General features: G+C 37.8%; 2 protein-coding genes across 2 annotated transcripts in view; one reads left to right on the top strand and one right to left on the bottom strand.

Annotated features, from left to right (window-relative positions):
* The window catches only part of LOC133442628 (parvalbumin-7-like), a 470,342-nt gene that overhangs the window by 199,184 nt on the left and 250,030 nt on the right, over positions 1 to 21,128 (top strand). The gene's annotated exons all lie outside the window — the stretch shown is intronic.
* LOC133461605 (uncharacterized) overlaps positions 3,636 to 21,128 on the bottom strand; it is a 28,008-nt gene continuing 10,515 nt past the window's right edge. The window contains exons 2-14 of the mRNA XM_061742968.1: positions 16,506 to 16,552; positions 14,814 to 15,076; positions 14,623 to 14,725; positions 14,415 to 14,502; positions 13,797 to 13,884; positions 13,573 to 13,706; positions 13,198 to 13,390; positions 12,799 to 12,892; positions 12,575 to 12,641; positions 11,077 to 11,926; positions 6,346 to 6,410; positions 3,914 to 4,100; positions 3,636 to 3,697 (exon numbers count right to left, since the gene is read on the bottom strand). Coding sequence (XP_061598952.1) covers positions 3,636 to 3,697; positions 3,914 to 4,100; positions 6,346 to 6,410; positions 11,077 to 11,926; positions 12,575 to 12,641; positions 12,799 to 12,892; positions 13,198 to 13,390; positions 13,573 to 13,706; positions 13,797 to 13,884; positions 14,415 to 14,502; positions 14,623 to 14,725; positions 14,814 to 14,931 — 2,049 coding nt within the window. The 5' untranslated portion in view covers positions 14,932 to 15,076; positions 16,506 to 16,552. The remainder of the gene's footprint in view (positions 3,698 to 3,913; positions 4,101 to 6,345; positions 6,411 to 11,076; positions 11,927 to 12,574; positions 12,642 to 12,798; positions 12,893 to 13,197; positions 13,391 to 13,572; positions 13,707 to 13,796; positions 13,885 to 14,414; positions 14,503 to 14,622; positions 14,726 to 14,813; positions 15,077 to 16,505; positions 16,553 to 21,128) is intronic.

Here is a 21,128-nt window from a genome sequence, read left to right as displayed (position 1 = left end):
GAGAAATTAGAAGAAACTTCTCAGCATCACTGATATCTGAGTCCACGAATGTTTCTTCAGAGTATTTGGGAAAGGGCCCATGTAAGCAATTTCATAGCTGTCATACTGTCAACATTTCTACATTTGTAATTCAATTATGCTATCAAAATCCACTATATGCAGCAGATAATAGACACATATGAGACAAAACAAGACAAAATACCATGTATATAAAACTGAAGTGAGAACACACTGAATGAATATAAAGTCAGCCAGTCCTATGATACACTGTTGCGCTATGGAAGATTGTAGCTGAATATTTAACTATATCACTCTTGAATCAACACCAGCTGGTATTAAAGCACAATCATCTTAGTTGTTAGTGTGGTATAGGACTCGTGTAAATGCAGCATGGCAGCAGTTAGGTGTGTAGTAGGAATGCCAGAGAGGTTTTAGGTGGAAGTGGAACTGCAGCCATGCCCTTCTTGTTTGCAATGATGATGGATAGGTTGGCACATTACGTCAGACAGAACTTTGATGTTTGCAGTTATTTGTGATCTGTAGAGAGAGCAGGGAGTTGGTGGAGGAAAACGTGCTTGAGAGATACGTGCTTGAGAGATGAGGAGTGAAGTTCAGCCTTAGCATGAAACACTACACCACTATAAATGAAAGGAAAGAAAGTGGTACAATGAGGATGGTGTGTCCTTCATGTGCAACATATTATATTGCACCACCTCAAGCACTGTGGCATCTGTGTTTAACACTAAATTCCCAAATGTATCATAATGGATATGTACATTTCTGTGTGCATTCGTTTATAATGTATGTCAGGCTTCAAAGGGTTAACTCTTCTTGTCTCACTGGCATAAAGCTATCACCAGAGGGCTCCACTAACCTGCGTGGCATCAGAGCAATCCTATCACCAAAACTGAAGCCAGTGGATTCACAGATTAACTTGTCTTTCACCATTTTCACATCAAGCCTGAAGGGTTTGATAGCATCCTATAGAGATGATTAATGGAGACGAAGCAAAGATAAAAGGGAATTACCAGTAAAAAATCCAGAGGAAAATCATTCTGCACTTGTTTGTCAGGATGTAAACCCATATTTAATCTAACAAAGTCATCTTTTTCTGCTGTGTTTGAACCTTTTAGTGTAAAGGTCGTATCAGTTATTTTATAGATGAGTCATTTTTGTGTGTTTGGTTTCCATCTCTACTGTGTACTTCTTGCTGCCAACTTTTGTTCCTCTTTTTGTGATATGTTATAGTACAATAGAGTAGTGCCTGAGATTACGTTTACACATAAATCACCAGTAAATAAACAACCACAAGTGAAGTTCTTTGCTGTTTGGACACATATGCAGGGGCCTCATTTATAAAGGTTGCGTGCACACAAAACAGGGCTTTAAAGATGCACACAACATCTTCTATGCAAAGGTTGGGATTTATAAAAAAAAACTTAACGGGAAAATGTGCGTATCTCTACGCAAACTTTGATCCTAACGCACGAACATTTTGAAAATATGGGGAACTGGCGACGCAGTTGGTGAGGTGGTGAAATGAAGCCACTTCCAGGTGCGCCATGCGCTTGGGACTCTCTGGTGCGCACTGGTGTTGGGGACAGCCAGGCCTGCAGCCGCGGTGCCAGGACACGCCGTGCCGGGAACCTCCTCGACCCCCAGCGCTTCCAACTGTAGAGTGACTGAGGACATAACAAATAAATCTAATCTGCCTTTTCCCAAGTTGTTGTTGAAATGTATGAGTCATTCCATGAGAATGGCACAAATTGGACTTTGACTTTTCCAAATTTTTTACCAAAATGTAATACTTTTATGAACACCTCACAACATTAAGGACATATTTAACTACCAGAATATATATTTTTCCCATCTCAGGCATCAAATTCCTATTATTATTGGACATCATTTCATGATGTGGTCACCGTTGTTCTTCAACCCCGTTATGGACACAATGGAAGCTCTCTGAATATCATTATAAAATGTATTTGAAATGAAGTCAACATTTTCATATTAATCAGATGTCCCTCACACTAGTTCAATATTTGCAAATACAAAAATGATATAAATTCTTACATTTTTGCTATACAAAAGCTTGAAATGGCCCTTCTTGTAACAGCATCCTCATTATTTTTCATAACAAATGTGATTTAACTAAAGAATTTTAACCAAAATCAATAATCTTATGATAGCTCTAAACATTTGAGACAGAAGTCAACAAACATAATTTTTTTTTTTCATAAACTTAAAAAAAAAAAGTATATAAATGTTGGTGTGACGGGGTTGAGAGTAGGGTAATGGGGTTGAAGATGGTAACGTGGTTGAAGGGACAAATACAGCTTAACATGTAAATAGTTGTTTTTTAACTCTCAAATTCACCATATGATTTTGTATAAACATTCTATTTCATTATGTATCCATAAGAAGGACAATGGATATAAATTGCAGTTGAACTGAGTTTTATTAACCCAAATGAAACAATGACAACTACAACAATACATGAAAACATTGTAAACTGACTGTATAGCTCATCAAAAGAAAACCAAACGTGTGTGTGTGTGTGTGTGTGTGTGTGTGTGTGTGTGTGTGTGTGTGTGTGTGTGTGTGTGTGTGTGTGTGTGTGTGTGTGTGTGTGTGTGTGTGTGTGAATATGTGTAACTGTCCTGTGGGCTCAGGGATAAGAACCAAGTCTCATTAAACTCATTAAATTAAACTTGAACTGACTGAACATGAGTGAGTGAGTGAGTGAGTGATTTTATAAGCTGCTCTCCACTTTTTGCATTTCTGCCGCTGTTCTCTTTCTGTTGGGTCCTTGATTCCTTTCTTTTTCCCTGCCTCTACATTCCTTCTCCATCTCTGACGTTCACTCTGCAGGTATTTCTCCCTTCTTTCAGGTTCGGTGTTAATGCGTGCCCGATACTTCCTCTGCCTTTCTGCATGTGTTGTTGGGGCCATCTCATCTGTCTTTAAAATAATCATTATTACATTCAAAATGCATGTGGTATAAGAATATTGATCAAATATAATAATAATTCATTTAAATAATTGTATAACCAAGCAACCAAAGTGTTAAAATCACAACCCCATTACAATCTCACAACCCCATAACATTAAAACGTAACGGGGTTGAGTGTGACGGGGTTGTGATTTTTGCTCAAAATGGCTGCTGCTCCATATAATGAATACCATAGAGAGAGCACATGGCATGCAACAGATGAAGAAATAGTATATATTCTTGGAATAAGAAAAACCTTTTTAATGAGTAATAGTTTTCTATCTTTTTTTCATGTGATGGTGTTGAGTTGTTGATCTTGACGACCACAATACTAAAATATAAATTAACAAAATATAGTAAAAGAAGGTAGCCACTTGCCTGTTTCAAGTGTGCAGTTGTTGAAAAGACTTCAGTGATGTCACTTCTTGATGTATATGCTCAAATGGATCATACCATTATGTCTATGGGGGATGGGAATCATTTGTGTAACGGGGTTGAGGGGTTACTGAGGGACAGAACTAAATAATATGATTTTAATGATTAATTAGCAATTTATTTTGAAAAAAATCATTATCAGCAAAAAAGCATAAATATATGTTTATGTTTATATCAAAATGTTTGCACTTTTTTCAAGTTTTATTAGTTATATTCCAAGTACACTTTCATCGAAGGCTATCGGGGACATGACAAAATAGGTGGTGTCAACTGAAAAAACAATATAATTTCTCATATAAAGATACAATTTACTTAATGTGTTTTACACTTTATTAAATGAAACATTTCAATGTATATATAAAGCTATTAAAAATAGATTTTGGAGACTCAATACATAAAATACACCTAAAAAGGTCAGAGGGACTCAAATTGTGCCATTTTCGTGGAATGACTCGTATATTAATAAACAGATAAAACTGTACTTACCGCTCTCCTCTTTGGTCTCCGCCAAATCAGTGTCTCCTTCCCTCTCCGACACTACACCACACACGCTGGCCGTCCCAAGGATGGAGGCTATTTTGGTGTCCAGCGGTGTGGGCTCGGGTGTGCACTGGCCCCCACCTGTCGCAGACACGCTCTGACGGTGCTGGGCCACTCTCCTTTTGGCTTCCACCTTCAAATCGCACCACTTCTTTTTTTATTTCTGCCACAGATCTGTCCGTGGCAGTCACGGCGTTTACAGCAGCAACGACATGCTGCCACTCACTCGCTTTCTTTTTGTTAGTGATGCCACTACTGTGACCACCAAATAATGTCGTTTTCCTGGCCTCCACCTCATCCACAACATCTCGATTTCGGTCTCCGTGAAATTTCTGGTCTTCCCTGTCACGATTTTTGAGTGTAAAACACCATTGATCAGCAGGATCATTCATATGCAAAAACAGTCATGAAGTACTTTGCATTGACCATTCATGGTAGAAAGTGGGCATGTAGAGGGCGGGATATGAGGCGAATTCAAGAGTGCCACCTTCCAGGTGGACTGTGATTTATAAAGAAAACATTGCGTGCAGGTGTGGGTGCACACGGTTTTATAAATCAGGATTTTTTTGTGTGCACACCATTTTCAGCTTTTGAGCGCACGTACACTTTTAGTATGAATCCTACGCACTCTTTTATAAATGAGGCCCCAGGACATTTTGAAAGTTATTCAATGCTTAGAAAAACATTTCATGTCCTGCAAATCATGATTTCTATTTTAGTTATTTTTAGCCAGATTTGAAACAGTTTGATTGCTGTCATTACCATTTTTCCAGCAGTTGGTGCTGTTCAAGAAAAGAAAAAGAAAATCTTCGCTAAACCTACACTTTGCTAGCTGCTCAGCTTAAAATATTAGAAAGGAACCTGTGGTTGTGGAAATAAATTGTATCAATACTATATGTTTTAACCACCTGGGCCAAACTGAGTGCGCTAAGTTAACAAGAATAAAGACATGACAGATGATCCGAGTTTGGTAAATTTAATACATAATTTGCATGCAAACGGATCAAATCGTACATCAAGAGCTTTTATGCAGAAGTGACACAGAACAATTCAATACATTGTAATTTCAGCAGAACAATAATGATTAAGACTAAACACTAAATTAATGCAGTAATTGTTCTTTGCAGCTGTGTTTGACAGCATAGATAAAACTTTCAAAGGAAAAATATGAGTCAGCACTAAATATGTAAGGAAGGTCATAGAGTGACTAAGGCTAATATTTCCACCACAGCTTTTACATGATTAACTTCTTAGGGCGTTACGTTAAAAGAAAAAAAAGAAAAGACAGCAGAATGAGAACAGGGCTTAATAAAGAATAAACATTGGACATACCCTACATGCAGAAACAGAGGCAATGCAACTTCAGAAATATGCTTATAATGGCCTAACAATCCAAAATGTAAATTAATATTTTATTTTGAAAATATTTTCCAAAATGTCATGTTTTTTAAATACTTGAGTGCCAAAATGTGTTTAATTAATGCAACATATGGTGTAATCTAACATTTATATAATCTTTCCATTTAAGATATATATTTTTAATTACATTTTGAATAGTAATTACTTTTAATAAGAATAAGAATAGGAATAACTCTTTGCTTTCCTCAACATTTTTAGACTTTGCTGAGCTTGGTAGGAGTGGACCTATAATGCTCCAAAAAGATAAACCCTGAAAGAGAGGGAAAATAAATGCTATGAGCTTGAGCCACAGAGCCCTAGTTACTGCATCAAGAATAAAAGACAGAACATCATGTCCTGCTTGACAGATTAAAACACGAGTTTGGGTATCAGGGTCTGCTTTGAAATGGTTGTCCTTTTATTTATCTGGAAAATTATTTTTTGCAGCTGCTGCTTAATGTATTTAAGTTTATTTAGACGGGACAATGCATATTAATGAACACTACATTAAGCAGTGTAAATACACCGGGTTTAGCAGAAATGCTAGTTTCCACCCGCAGTCCCCACAAACAACCAGACACACTCACACCTATGGGCAATTTAGAATGATCAATTAACCTAGCAAGTTTTTGGACTTTGGGAGGAAACCGGAGTACCCGGAGGGAACCCACGCAAGCACGGGGAGAACATGCAAACTCCACACAGAAAGATCCTGCTGGGCCTGGGAGTTGAACCAGGGAACTTCTTGCTGTGAGGCAACAGTGCTAACCACTAAGCCACCGTGCTGACCAAGTAAGTCCTCTTCTTCATCACTCATCTCTGGTGTGCCACAAGGGTCTGGAACTCCTTCCCTCTGGAACTCCCTCCCTGTTTGGCAACATTAAAGTTTCTGCCTCATTTTGTCATGTTTTGGGATTTGTATTTTATTTTGTCCCTCATGTTTTATGTCTGGTCTTCCTGTTTTATTTTGTAGTACTCACCTGTAGGTTCCTGTCCACCCTGCCCTGGTCTGTGTGCACCTGATCCTTGATTGTGTCTCCCACACCTGTGTCCAATCACCCCCAATCAGTCTGTGTATATATTCCCTTCTGCGTCTGGTCTCGTTGCCAGTTCGTCGTTCTTCACAGTTCACTTACCAGCATTCTTTTCATAGTCATTGCCTTTTTCGATTTTCAAACCTTGCTCGTTTTTGGATACCTTTGCTATTTTGCCTGCGTACCCGCGTACAGACCCTTGCCTGAATTAAACCTTGTTTTATGGTTACGACTGAGTCACATCGTGCATTTGAGTCCTACCATCTTGTGCTACGTTCATGACATATTTATTAAGCCCTCTGTGGCTCAAGCTCAACACTTAATTCCACCATCCATCTGCCACACCCTTCTATCTCAGCTCGCAGATAGAGTAACAGCAATCACACCACAGATTTCTGTTACTTTATCTGCAAGCTGAGATGAATCATTGTGACACCTTAACTTGAAAACAGGATGCCCACTAAATGCAAGCGTGGGTTTCATGGTGACTTTAGGTATATGGTGTGTGCATCCCAGAGCAGACCAACTATCACAGAAAAAAAATAGTGTATCAGAAAACATTTTCAAGGAAGGCTAATTAATTAATCTGTATGAAAGTATAACACCAACTCCAAACATACACTCACAAAAGCTGCATGGGAAATGTGTTAGTGTCCCTGGATAAACTGGTTAAAATATCAAATGTGGCTGTAGCCAAGTTTTAAAGTCTTAGTTTAGAAGAAGTTTAAATAAAATAGAAGATACACTGAGGTAATTGTGTGCTGTTAAGAGTGTGAAACAGCAGGTATATCAATAAATTAACCCTTTTTATCGCAATTAAGCAAAAGATTTTCAAAATTAACTCATGATTAATAATACACATTTTCTCAGTGATCTTTTTACCTTAAAGATATATTCTTTAAGTTTCAATAATACAGGAGCAGACAATTATTCTTGCTTTAAACAAACTGATGTTGTTCTGAGTAATTCTAATACACATTAATGACCAATTAAACATCACGTTTTAAAAAAACATATTTAGAGCCTGGTTCAACAAACCACTTTCATTTGTATTGTTTAATTAAAACATTCATGGTAACTCAGAGGGATCTTTTTTTTTGTACCACATCAGCTGAATCTAAAATAATCAATCTTACATTTTTATTTTTCATTACCTAGGTCTGAGGTGGCAGCAACAGCTAATCTGTATATTAGATTATAGATTATCTATAAACAATACAATCTAATATATCTATAGAAAGAAAGGTTAGGAGACATTTTGCACACCTGTCTCTCCCCCAGATGACTTGTCTAATCCTTTCAAGTACTGCAGAATGATAAATATGCTAATGATGAAATATCTCTGGTTCATTCTGTTTGTAGAATAATATCAAAGTTAATGTACAAATCACGTATTTTTCTTCTCAATTTTTCTGGGTTTTACAAATGTGCACTCATGTTCTGTAAGATGTTTGGACATCTCCTTATCTAGTTTCAAAGAAAGAAAGAAAGACACAATGAAGGCTGTTTTCAATTATTTATGCCACGTTTTTACGTGTATGCTTTTCTCACTTTTTAATAGTTCAGCTTTGATGTGGCAGTGCCGTTGCTCTTTGACACTGTCGTCAGACATTTTGAAACATATAAAACCAGTAAGGCTGAAAAACGAATATGAAGGGAAATGAAACGTTTCGTTTCAATCGTTTCAATGACATTTCATGCAGATGATGATTTCAAGAGCAACAACATTTAAGATTGACATTTTGAATCAGGGGCATTTTATAGACTTACTCAAGTCCATATCAACCAACAGGGCCAAATCCACAAAGAATAGATTGCGCCCGCAAATAGCGCTATGAATTGCGCCGCATTTGCGCCCGCAATTTGCCCCGCTTTAAAGTCCTATTCACAAAAGATTTTGCTCTAATGATATGCCGGCGCAAACACGCCCCTAAAGTTTTGCAGCTGAGTGCAATTTGCCCTTGTCTGAGTAAGTGAGCGGAGCTGTTTCCAGTGTTCTCCATATTTCAGCACACAGATTGGTCCATAATGAAAACTGCAGAGAGCACAACATCCTCAACTTTCACGTATTTGTACTTCTCTAGTATTTCGCATGTATGACATAAGCTAATGAAATGTCAAATGTTAAGAGGCTGTGCGCATTTACGCACAAGGCACAGCACCGGTAACTTCATTAACACTGGATCGGGATCAGATCAGGATTTGACGGTAATTCATGTTCTGTGTTTTGCTACACACACCTAGGTCAGCTGTTAAACACACACATTATAGATTTATATGTTTATATGGTGGAATTGTTTGTAATAAAGCAGCCCCTTACTGTATGGATGAATCCTGAGCTCCGTGCTGTTATTTTTATTTTTAAATCCGAGATAAGTCCACAACCCCACTTGATCTGACTGTGTACAGTCATGTCTGACTGTAGATTTCACCCTTAATATCATTCAGTATCACACAGGCTTGAATGATATTGAAGAGAGAGAGAAACAGAGACAGAGGGGGAGTGAGGAGTGAATTTGCGCGCAGTTAATACACGCTTCTGAAAGACGGTATTTGCTCCACTATTTTTGCGTGTGGCAAATAGCGCTGGCCTTTGTGAATTAGACGGTTTTTGCAATGAGGCTTATTTGCATAGAAAGGGGGCAATTTTGCGACGAATGTATGAATATAACCTAATTTACATGCATCCAAATAGCACAGGCGCAGCATGACACTTGCTTGGCAGCGCTTGGCATTTGCTTGGCAGCGCAGTTTGTGGTGCAATTCGCCCTTTAAGGGTGCTTTGTGAATTAGACGCTCTCTTTTTGTCTCATTTGCACCGGTTTAGCGGCCGCAAGAGCCTTTTGTGGATTTGGCCTTTAGTGTAGTGGCAAAACTTAAACTTATTTCACAGTCAATCAAAGTTATTAGCAGGTGTTAATGGGCTTGACTCGTATGAAGCGTCCTATCCCTTACCCTCAAAGCCACAAGAAGAGTCAGGTCATAGTTTTGCATGTTTACATGTCCACTTTGCTGTCAGTTACATCCAGATTACATTTCCATCCACATATATCCAAGCTTTGCTTAGATTCGGCATACATAAAAATATTCCGTGAGTGTTCTTGTAAATGACGGTAATTAACGGTTTCATAAAAAGTATATCGGCATCATAATAGTCAAAAAACCTTTTTTACATCTGACCTCGCACCCCTGCTAATCCACACTTGATTGTGTTTACAACATTAAGCATGTGCAGTGCATACTTCATGTTCTATATAATTATAGGAAACTTTGAGTTAAACATAAATGAATAATGCTACAAAGAATTTTACCTTGACAAAACAAGTAGTTGTGGCATCAAAAATGAATACCATAAACCAACATCTAAATCTTAAATATCTTAACTTATATTGGTTTGACACTTAGTAATGTATACTGTGTGTTATACAACATATATAGCTGATTCTATGTTTCAGCATCACTGACCCCATTGCTCAGAGAAGTAAGTATGACCTCGTGGTCTCATAAAACTGATTTCTTTGAGCCATGTTCAAGTGTTATCGCTCCAAATTGTTATCTTCTCTCACTAAGAACTCACAGATCTCAGCATCTCCAGCTCTCCTAGTCACTCGAGTTTAGGCACAGGAGTGCACTTCTGGCAAACTATTTCTAATTGGAAAAATTATATTTTCTTTTTGACCGATTATGTCAAATTGGATAATTTCCCCAGGGCAAATCTAATTATCTCCCACGTTGCACAGTGGCTGAAAATCAGCTGTTTTTAGATCAATGTCACGTCTAACAGGAGCTTCAAAGGTCAGGTACACTCCTGATATGCTGATGGTATTACCTGCCAACAATGAAGACCAGACAAATCCGTTGTGAACAAAGCCTAGGGATGGCAGTCTACTCTACTTCGTTTCATTTTCCATTCAAACAGGGAATCCCAGTGAGCCATAAGGTGAGTCTACCAAACATTTAGAGGTACAGACTTGTGTATATTCATTCTACACTACCACAGTGTTTCCTTGTTCAAAAATGGTGTTTATGTTCCATCCCTGTTAGCTTTGTCCATTCAAATGCCATCTTTTAAGAAAATACTAAAAAGAAATCAAATAAAATGCACTGAAATTTCATATTTTGCATTCACTTTATTGAGAAGGCATATAGATAGAGAAGGATATAATAGTTTCACTTTACATACAGAAAAATAACAAAAAAATAATAAGGTAATACAAAATAAATGTAAAACAATGTATGTCTTTGGTTAATATATTAAAAAAGAATAAATGATTGTATAAAATAGTATACATGTATATGTTTTTGCTATTTTGTTTAATCAAATACTACAATACAATAATGTACAGTAAGGGCCTTTATCTACAGTAGTCTTTAAGAGGTCAGTAGATTTTTTATTTAGCTGCCATACAAATTATTACAGAAGATCCATTCACACCAGTCCACACCAGTCCTGAGAAAGTTCCTGAGAACAATCGAGTAGAGCTATAAGTGCATACACCGTGGGATTGTACAGCCCGACCTTGAAAATTTGTGATTTTTATTGTCTGTTTTAACTTCTCTCCTGTCCGACAGGCTTGTAACCATCGTCAGAAAGCTCGACTAAACTGCTATCTGACATCAGAGCAAGTTTCTCAAATAACATATGACATGGAAGAGGTTGCAGAACTGGACTTAAACCTGAGTTGAAAGACTTTTGTGTCAAAGGAAGCAAAGAGGATGAGAAGACTGAAGGATGAGGAGGTGGGAAACATGTGGACTCATCACCAATCTCCATACTCTCCTCTTGACTCTCATGCTCCTCACCTCCACTGCTTACACCTGAATCCACGCTTGGAAGCTCTGGGCTATGACCCTGTCGCCTTGGGACTTGTTCATAATCAGAACAAACTTGAATAGAGTCTTTTCCAAAAATGCCTCCACTGCTCCTGAAAATTCTTTGAAAATCAACAGTCATACCATCACATCCGTCTTTTTCTTCCTTACACGGAGTGCATTTATCATGCCCATCAGCCTTCTTGATGATATCCCCTTCCATAAGCTCTTGAGTTTCAGTGGCCTCTTGAGTGACCTCTCCAGAAATGCACATGTCTGAATCTACGCTCTTCAACATGAGGTCCTCGTGGTGGAGTTTCTCAATCTTTTCGTAATCTGTAATTACCTGAACGGGCTCAGTGTTGCTGATGGCATTAGAAAGCAACTTTAGCTTCTCTGCCACATCCTCACTATCCGGTTTTGAGATTTTTCCTCCTCCCTGACCAGCAGACGGTCCATAAGGACTATCGGCTTCACAAGGCAACAGATTCCCAGCAGTGAGTGAAGAAACGGGAGAAGAAGAACAAAGCTCGGAGTAACTTGGGTTGGAGAAGTTGGAGCCGGTAGATTTGCAGATCAGCTTGTTTTTCAGCATTTTCACATCGAGCCCATAGGGTTTGACAGCATGTTTGGTGGAGTTTACCTCTAAAGAGTCGATTTTCTCTGGTTTCAAGGAATAAAAGGATTCACTGGTGAAGTAAGGATTCAACCAACTCTAAGGAAGAAAAGATTAAAAGAGAGGAAACAAAAAGAAGAATTACAGGTTAAAAATATAAAAGGAAAAATTCTGTCTGCACTTGATTTTCAGTGTGTAAACTTGTATTTCATCTGATAATTGTTTCTATTTTCTGCTGTGTTCCAACTGATTGGTTTGTAAAGGTCATATCAGTCATTTTACCGATGAGTAATTTTAACCTGTCTGGTTTCACACTCTCTCCAATGTGTATATTTTAGTGTTTCACATTAACTCTTTGGTATTACCTATGTGACACCAGCGTATTTGCTACATTTTTCATAGGGCCTTAAGACCAATGAAGTGTATTGCTAGTGGAACAAAGCACTATTACGAGAAATTCCTGAGGAAGATTTGCACAATGTAGGAAACCCACTACAGAGCCTAACCTGACTCTTTAGCTCGGTACTGTCAGTAGATCTTTGGTCAACACACAGTATGTACCTAACCCTAACCCTAACCCGCCCTCATGTGGTCAGACGTGGAATTGCAACAGTGGCTTTCAGCAACATCAAAATATCATGTTTTTCTGCAATCTTTAAATCAAATACTGTATGCAATATTTGGCAGCATTATAGTCACTGTTAAAAAAGGCCCAAAAATAAGGAAAAGGACTATTTATTTGCTCACATGGATGTTTTCAGACTTTGCCGGGTTTGGTAGTGGTGGACCTGAGATCCTCTTTAGGACAATAACCCTAGAAAAATAGAGAGAGAAAAAATCCAGTGTACTTAATGCACAGTTACAAGGAAAAATATTCTTTGTTAAACAAAACAGAGTCATTTAAGATGTAATTTTAAGACCCAACTTATCATAATCATTTTACAAAGTGCATTTTGGTTGTGTCTCCTTACCACGTGGATTTTTTATTCTTGAGGAAAAAACAAAGCAGAATGACAAGAACCACTCCTGAGCCCACGAGAACCATATTCCAAGTATGAACTTTTCCTGACAAACACAGAAACATAAGCCTGATTAGCTAAGAGTCAAGGATATGTGTAAACTGTACTGTGTGTGTCCGTCTGTCCAGGCCCCAAGAAAACTGGTTCTCATATAGATGATTTCTTTGTGAATTTTTTTATGAGATGCACAACCTTTTATGAAAAGAGATTTAAATCATTCTTGTGTGTTCTTAGGAAGCAGAGTGAGACATTTCAACAGATCAAGGTTACTTTTTTTAACCTAAGTAGCACCTTTTTAGGTGTCAAAAAGTCAAAAAACAAACTTTTTTTTGTTCTTAAAAGAATTTTTACCTGATGGTTTGATTTCTCCCACACTTGACACCCATAATTCAGTGGGACTCCAATCACTCCAGGTTCCGGAATATTTTGTAGACTTCACACGAGCACGCGCTTCGTATGTCTCGCCTTGCATCAGCAGCTCGGTATCAAGCTCCACCTTACACTCGTTCTTGCAGGTGGAGATTTTAATCTGCACAGATGCATCCTGACAAAAAGAAGAATTCAGCATGTAGGTGATTAGTAGTCTGATTTCACATAAGGATTTAAACCTCATACAATCATTTGGGATCATCCATATGTACAAATCATTTATCACTCACACTCAAGATATATCCACTCATCTTAATTTAAATGAATTCATATAGCAATAGAAAAATGTTTACATACATCCCATGACTTGTCCTGTTGTTTCCACTCCAGCTGCGTTTCAAAATCCTTAATCCTTATGTGCTGCGGTATTTGAGGGTGCCAAGATACCGTGGTCAAGTTGACATGGGGTTTCCCTGGCGGATTCACCTTTACTGAATGATCATACATAGTTTGTTTTGGGTTACTGAACTACCCACCAGGTACAGTAAGTCCCCATGAAGGTGAACATAGTTTATACTCACTGTGACATTTTGGGATGTAGTTAATCGAAAGCGATTGTTTCAGATTGTTACAGCTTAGATCAAGGGACATGTTCTCATAGGAGTTAAACTGCAAAATAAATGAAAAAACAAATCAATTTATGTTTCAAATTTAAATTTTCAGTTTAGGGTGGGGTTAGAGACTATTTTGTAATTTAGCAAAATGCAAAGCAACCCCGTCTCAATCTTCAGCTGCGTACCATTTCAGGGCACAAACTCATAGAGCTATGGGGGATGGACACCAGCATGGCAGAATTGAGACTCAAATAACAAGAGATGGAGGGAAAAGCATGTGAGTGACCATGTAAGAGACCAGAAAGGAGTAAAAACATCTCAAGCTCCATGTCTTAGAGGCTAAATATTGCAAAAGTTCTATATTGCCACTTCAAATTATTGAGTGCATGTATGCAGTCATCCTTGTATCCCCAAACAAAACAAAAAGCTTTACACATTTAAATAAGGGAATGGATTGGATTGGATTGATACCAGGAACCTTTCGATTATGAGCATTGACAGTGCTGACCATCACAGGGGCCATGCTGCCTGAAGAGATATCATTTTCCTCTGATTTATGACAGTTAGGTTTTGTTACATACTTACACTGTATAGTTTGCTAAAGGTCAGGGAGCACCTTTTTATGGCTGGCTTGAAGACGTCAGGCTTCATCTTACAGGATGCCTTCAGTGAACTGGATGTATTGAAAAGTTTGTGTTAGATTTAATTTTACTGCATATATGTCATTGAGTATATACAAGAGACTGTAAAAACAAAAATGTCTAGTTCTTCGTTTTGGGACTGAGGGCCTTACGCGCAATGAGACACAGCATGAATTGAGCAGTTGTGATGAGATTCAGATGTGCTGTTCCACTCACAAGTGATGGTTCGATAGAAATCATTGTAGCAAGTCAGATCTGAAAAATAGTAGAGATTAGATTAAATGAAAAAGATGAAACTCTTGTTCCAATGTGCAGTATAAGACAAGTTTAAAATCTCACTCACTTTTAACTGGGAGGCTGGGACAAGTTGTGGTTCCAATGGGGCAGTATTCGGCTCCGGTGCAGATCGGAGCCAAAGTCAGGAGAACAGACAGGAAAAGGGTTGTCTTGTCTCTCCCCATTTAGTCTGTCACTGGTCCTCTTTTCTATATATAAAACTCCTGAGATGGATGGCTTTCACACCATGAAATACTGGAGATTTGGAGGTTTGATGATGGTTTGTATTTATTTTAGATTACAAGTGACTGCTTCCTTCTTCTTCCCATCCTGTATTAACAAGTAAGAGAGAAAACAAAATCTTACTTTTTCTGCTTCATCACTGATTTATCTCATCTAACTATATATGTTGTATATCCATCCATAGCATAACCAAATTAAGATTTGGAGGACAGGTCTTCTGCTATCAGGGACCATTACTATAGAACCAATTTTCAATTTGAGTTAAGGATCTGACACCACCTCCACCTTTAAAACCAAACTTAAAATGTTTGAACAGATCAACTCTCAGTTATTAATTAGAAGTATCTCATGACCATAATTGTTCTCCATTGTTCTATGTTGTTGGTGTTGTTGTTTTTTTGTTATTAACAATGATAATAATGATACATTTTGACTCCATCTTTTCCTGATTTAAAAAAGTTAATTTGTTGGTTTCAGAAAAAAAGAACTAGCAAACGAAATTCAATCCTTTGCTGATTAGTAGTAGTTTGTTGTGTTTGCAGGCCAGAGCCTCAGGAGCTGCATGCTGCCCTGCAGTCCCCCTCTCTGACCACCTCAGTGTCTGCTGTCTACACCTGTTTATAAAGTTGTCCCTGTAGTCACCTAACCGTGTATCAGTAATATGTGCATATAACCCCTATAGTTCTCCAGCTAACAGATAAATAATACTAATATATCTTTGCCTTTTGTAAAATTGACAATATATATGTGCCTCTCCTCTCTCTGTTCTTCATCCTCTCTTTCCTATCTCCCCTTTTCTGCTCTACGCGGGGAGATTTCAGCAACAACTCCTAAAGGGGGGTTTTCCTTGCCACTGTTTGGTTTAAGGTTTTTGTCCCATTAGGGGAGTTTTAACATGCCATTGTTTATTTTGTGTTTGTGTAATAATTGTTCGGTGGTCATGTTCTGGGTCTCTGGAAATTTTCGATTGTAATAAACGCTATATAAATAAAATTGAATTGAACTGAATCCATCCTTCCATCCATCCATCCATCCATCCATCCATCCATCCATCCATCCATCCATCCATCCATCCATCCATCCATCCATCCATCCATCCATCCACACTCACAATCTCATTAACGCTCAATTTAAAAATCAGTATGTATCTTTTTAAACTATTGATAAGTAGCCAGATACCTGTTAAAAGTCATCCAAGTACAGAAAAAGCATCCAAACTCAGAAAAGACTCAGTGAAAATTAAAGCCAGGAATCTTCTTGCTGGGAACCAACGGCGCTATCTTGCTCGCAGAGCAACTAATACATAGACAAGCTATTAACCGATCTCAGCATGTGTCATTAGAGTGGGTGAAAACATCTGGAAATTAAATTACACGTGGGGTAGCTGAAACCAGAATCATGGATGGATGCTTATCTTATCTTAACAGCTCAAAAGAATATAATTTAAATTAGACAATGGCAGTGATGGAAAAAGACAACAAGAAATAAGCACAGAATATCATCTTGAGAATCCTACCTGGTTGTAGAGCCTCTGAAGATTTTCTTCAAGTTGCCGGTCTTTCTCTGTACATATGTGACACACATAACAACCAATCAGGGAAAGCTGAAGATAGTAATCACTTGATTTCGTCATAAAAAATTGGTGTGATAAGGACTTCAGCCTCTGAGAACAGCTTCCTCCTCTATTTTCCTATGAATTTAAAATTAAGATTTTATCCACCTTTGCTGGAGGCAGGGTCACTCAGAAAAAGCGTGTCATTTCCCCATTCTGTTCTAAGTATTTGAATATTTGTATAGTTAAGGCAGGATTATGGTGCAGAGGAAAGGGCTCCTCAGATGAAAAAAGTCCAAACCTTGTGAGCAGCTGGGGTTCAGCGCTTTCTGCATCTGCAAGTGCCCCAGCTTTCTCTAACAGTCTAAACATTAGGTATCAGTGTCCTTCCCCTAAGTCTGCTTTTATTGATCTGTTGATACAGGTAATAGCACTGACATTCGGCAAAAACAGGATGCAAAATAAGAGCAAGTGTGGCTTTCACGTGGGCTTTGGGTATGTGGTTATTACCTCCCATTGCAGACCAACCACATCCACTTTGCACAGAAGCAAAATAGAGTATCAGAAAAACAGTGTTAAACTGTTGAACTTTTTTAAAGGATTGAGGCTGTAACACCAATGCTAAACATTCGGCTACAAATAAGTAAAATTAAAAGTTTCGTAAGAAACTGATATAAACAATCGTCACAATTAGGTTTTGAAAGCCAAAATTAGAAAGAATTGAGGATGAAAATCCAAATTGGGACAAAAAAAAAAAAACAACAAAAACAAAGCTGTGATCCTTAAGTTTACTTTGACTGTAATGTATTTGTAGACAGGATAATGTACCCGAAAGATGTTTAAATGTTGTCTTATCAACTCAATTTCATTTTTAAAAGCTATTTATAGCTTTTATATTTAAGCTTATTCCACGCCATTAAGAATGTGAAAAAAAAGAATCCAGTCATCATCTATCTCCCTTATTCCTAATTCGTGGAGATGCAAGATAATATCCCGACTCTTCTGGTGAGAGGACAGGTCACCAGTCCATCATAGGACCAGATGCAGATAAACAACCAAAAACACTCTTACGACAATTCAGAATCACCATTTGGGCAGAATGTGTGTTTTTAGACAATAGGAGTACCTGAAAACCCATGCTAGTGCAGAATGAACATGCACACTCCTCACAGAAAGACTCCTACTGGGAGTGGAACCAGGAACCTTCTTGCTTTTAGGCAACACTGCTAACCACAAAGTAATCAATGCCACAAAGATCTCATTTTAAAGATGTGACATCAACACATAAAAACAATTTGGTACAAAAGTAGCATCCCTTAAAGTGGGACAAAAATGTGTCAACCAGTTATGAGAAAATACCTGAAATATTTTAAAACAATGTTCCTCACAGAAAAAGTGGACGAAAACTGCATTTCTCCTTCTGCAGGGCAAAACATAAACAATTTAAATATGGAAGAATATGGAAGAAGAAAATATGGAAGAATTTTAGTCTTTAAAGGAGAAAGGTGCAAGCCAACGCTGAACACCCATGATCTCTGAACATTGACAAACAATATTTGCTTAACAGTGGCAAATGGATTGAATATCGATATATCGAATCGGCCAGCCAACTGATATATTGCCATATCAATATTTTTGCACACCCCTAGTTTAGAAAGTCCAAAAACTAAGGAGCTGCGTAGGGGGTATCAATGCCCCTGTTAAAGGTTGCATGTTCATTTAAAGAACTTTTGTTGAACATACATTTTTCAAGAAAATCAAGATAACATATTTTCCAATGAGTCCATGGACAATGCAAAACTGCACTGTGCACATATTGCAAAGGAATGGAAGACAGTGTGGGTTAGGGTTAGGAACCAACCTGCCTGCAAGTAAAGTAGGACAAAGTGTCAACTGACATGCTTCATGACTTGCTTTCCCTAAGGCTAGGCTTGTTTTTTTTAAGGGGTTGTGACAAGGAATATCAGCATTACAAAGTGGTAAAAGCGTTACTTTGCTAAGTTTTACTGGAATGTTTTAATTAGCCTCAGAGCAGAAATGGATTACAATACAGAAATAGGTGTTACGAGGAGAATTAAGAAATATATTTATATCATGAAGACATAAACTCCAAAGAAATTTTATTTTCCATATTTGCTAACTGTAACTATAATATTTGAAGCCTCAGTTTTAAAAGATTTTGCACACTACTCTTCTTTTTTTTACATTTCAGTTGTAGCGGAAAGCACATGCACTGCTGCCTCCGGCCACATGTTGTTAGTGGGTTTTTGGTATTTAAAGGTCACAATGTTTTTTTTCCTTACTTACTCCTCTATTTTGATAAGTCTGCTTCCACTCAACAACACTTTCAACTCTAAAAAAAAAGTCCTGACGTAAATCTTTGTCAAATGTTATCAATTGCTCACCTAAGAAGGAAAATGTTAAAAGATGAGAGTAAAAACAAGCTGAACTTAGAAGATTGTAACTGATAAGTAAATCAGGTGTCATATTCAGGCTGCAGTACTGTCCAGAGGTCAAAGTATTTGCTCTCCAAAGTTTCCTCAGGCATTCATCAAATGTTTCAAACATGCTTTTGTCGAAACACCTCATGGATATTGTATAAAAGTGTTCTCTTTAACTATATCGCTGTAAAACTGTTTACAGTTTTATTTCCAAATAAAAATCAAGCACCTGCACTCAAAGGCAACACAAATACACACAAATACCCAAAGTGGGGAAAGCAGCTGCGGGTTCTGTAGTGTGGGGTCATGCCAGACCAACAAATTCATTTCCTAATATTTAAATAGCACAAAACGTTTCTTGGTTTACACTTCCCTACTGCTCAGCAACAAGGATAGAATAACATTGTAACATTGTTATCGGCATCAAACATGACGCATACCGTATTAAAATACTTCTTCAGAATGTTGTGTCATTCTCAAAAAAGTCATCAAACATTAAGATTGTGTAAACAACTGCAGGGACTCATTTCACTGACATCTGCTGCCACTAAGGAGCATCCAGCATATTTTGATGTAAGGAGTTGTACTATCAATATCGATTTAAATTAAGATTTTTCTTCAATGTTCTTATGTGCTTTGAGGTTAAGGCTTCCAGTATCTTCAAGTAACAGCAGGACAAAGCTCACAATGCAAAGTTTTACGATATGATTGTCAAGTTTAGGCTGAGTAGGACCAACGTATGTTGCAGTCGAGCGAGGCGACTGGATTCCAAAAAACGTGATTTATTTTAAACTTAAAGGGTAAGGCAGATGGGAACCAGGGAAGTCAAGACAAAAGAACATGGGATTTCAAAATAATTAAAAGAAAGGAAAAAAAAATACAAGACATAAATACAAAAACCGTGACAACAACCCAAAACTGTGACTATCATATCACAAAAAGTTTGAACAGTGATTCTTACATTTCGTCTACTTTTTTATCTTTGCAATACAAATAAATAAATGATATATCAATATTTGATAAATATAATACTTTAATTCACATCTGCAACAGAGGAAAGGTGTTCCGTTATTAAAGATACCAAGCAAAGAAGATGCCATGATGTTAGATGTTCTTTCGCCCCATTCTTTCTGCAAGCATGAAATAAGGTGCAGCAGAATGAGATCATTGTTGTTGCATTGTATTTGAGTTAGTACCAAAGCTGACAAAAGAAACCCTTTTTTAAATACATATAATTTGACTATATGATACACTTTCACCAGCTTTTTTGACAGTCTACTCTAACAAACTCTATTAGGACCTGAGACAGATTATGTCAAAGATGACTAAAATCACAGACAGTTAAGTACAGACAGACAGACATAACAGAAAATCGTGATGGATGTTACATGTATTATTGATAATGCATTGGTGTGTGTAGTGTGGTGTGATGTTGTGCAAATTATTGTATGTTTTGTGGTTATGTTGGATGTTAACCCCTGATTTGTGCAAAAGCTGAAACAGTCAGAGCTGAAGAGACACATAAAGCAGTGATGTTGACCTCCAACACGAGTTCAGCAATAACTCATGATAGCAACCAAAACTAGGCGAGAGAGGGGTTAGTGGGGAAAAAGTCAGGAAGGAAATAGTCAAAGCCAACTCGGGTCACTATGGCTGCGTCCGAAATTGCATACTTCCACCCTAATGACTGAGTATGCAAAAACAATATGTGAGATTTTTTAGTGCGTCCGAAACATTAGTACGTACTCAATAGTATGCGCTATCCATACTCATTCTGGAGAAATGTATTAGTGTGGATTGATGGACACTAGCTGAACTAGCTCTATGCCAGAAAATAGGGACAATCAAATATTGACCAATCAGAAGAAGGGGCGGGGCTAATTCAGGTCAATGACGGTCAAGTACTCAATACCGAGTCCGATGACACCACCCACATGTCTTTATCACAACCTGTTCAAAAGTTATGGAAGAAAGTAGGAACTATCAAATATGGACAAATCAGATGAAGGGGGTTCCGCTTTTTGGCATCTATCGTCGCCACGGTAACGCTTTTGACTGAGAAAAGTAATGCCCATCGTCGCAGGATCGAGACGCACATTTATATATAACATACCTGGGTGCACTTTACGGTTCGGGCTGTATTAAC

Source organism: Cololabis saira, chromosome 1, assembly GCF_033807715.1.
Source record: "Cololabis saira isolate AMF1-May2022 chromosome 1, fColSai1.1, whole genome shotgun sequence".
NCBI classification, from domain to species: domain Eukaryota; kingdom Metazoa; phylum Chordata; class Actinopteri; order Beloniformes; family Belonidae; genus Cololabis; species Cololabis saira.
This window is presented reverse-complemented; position numbering and strand designations above follow the sequence as displayed.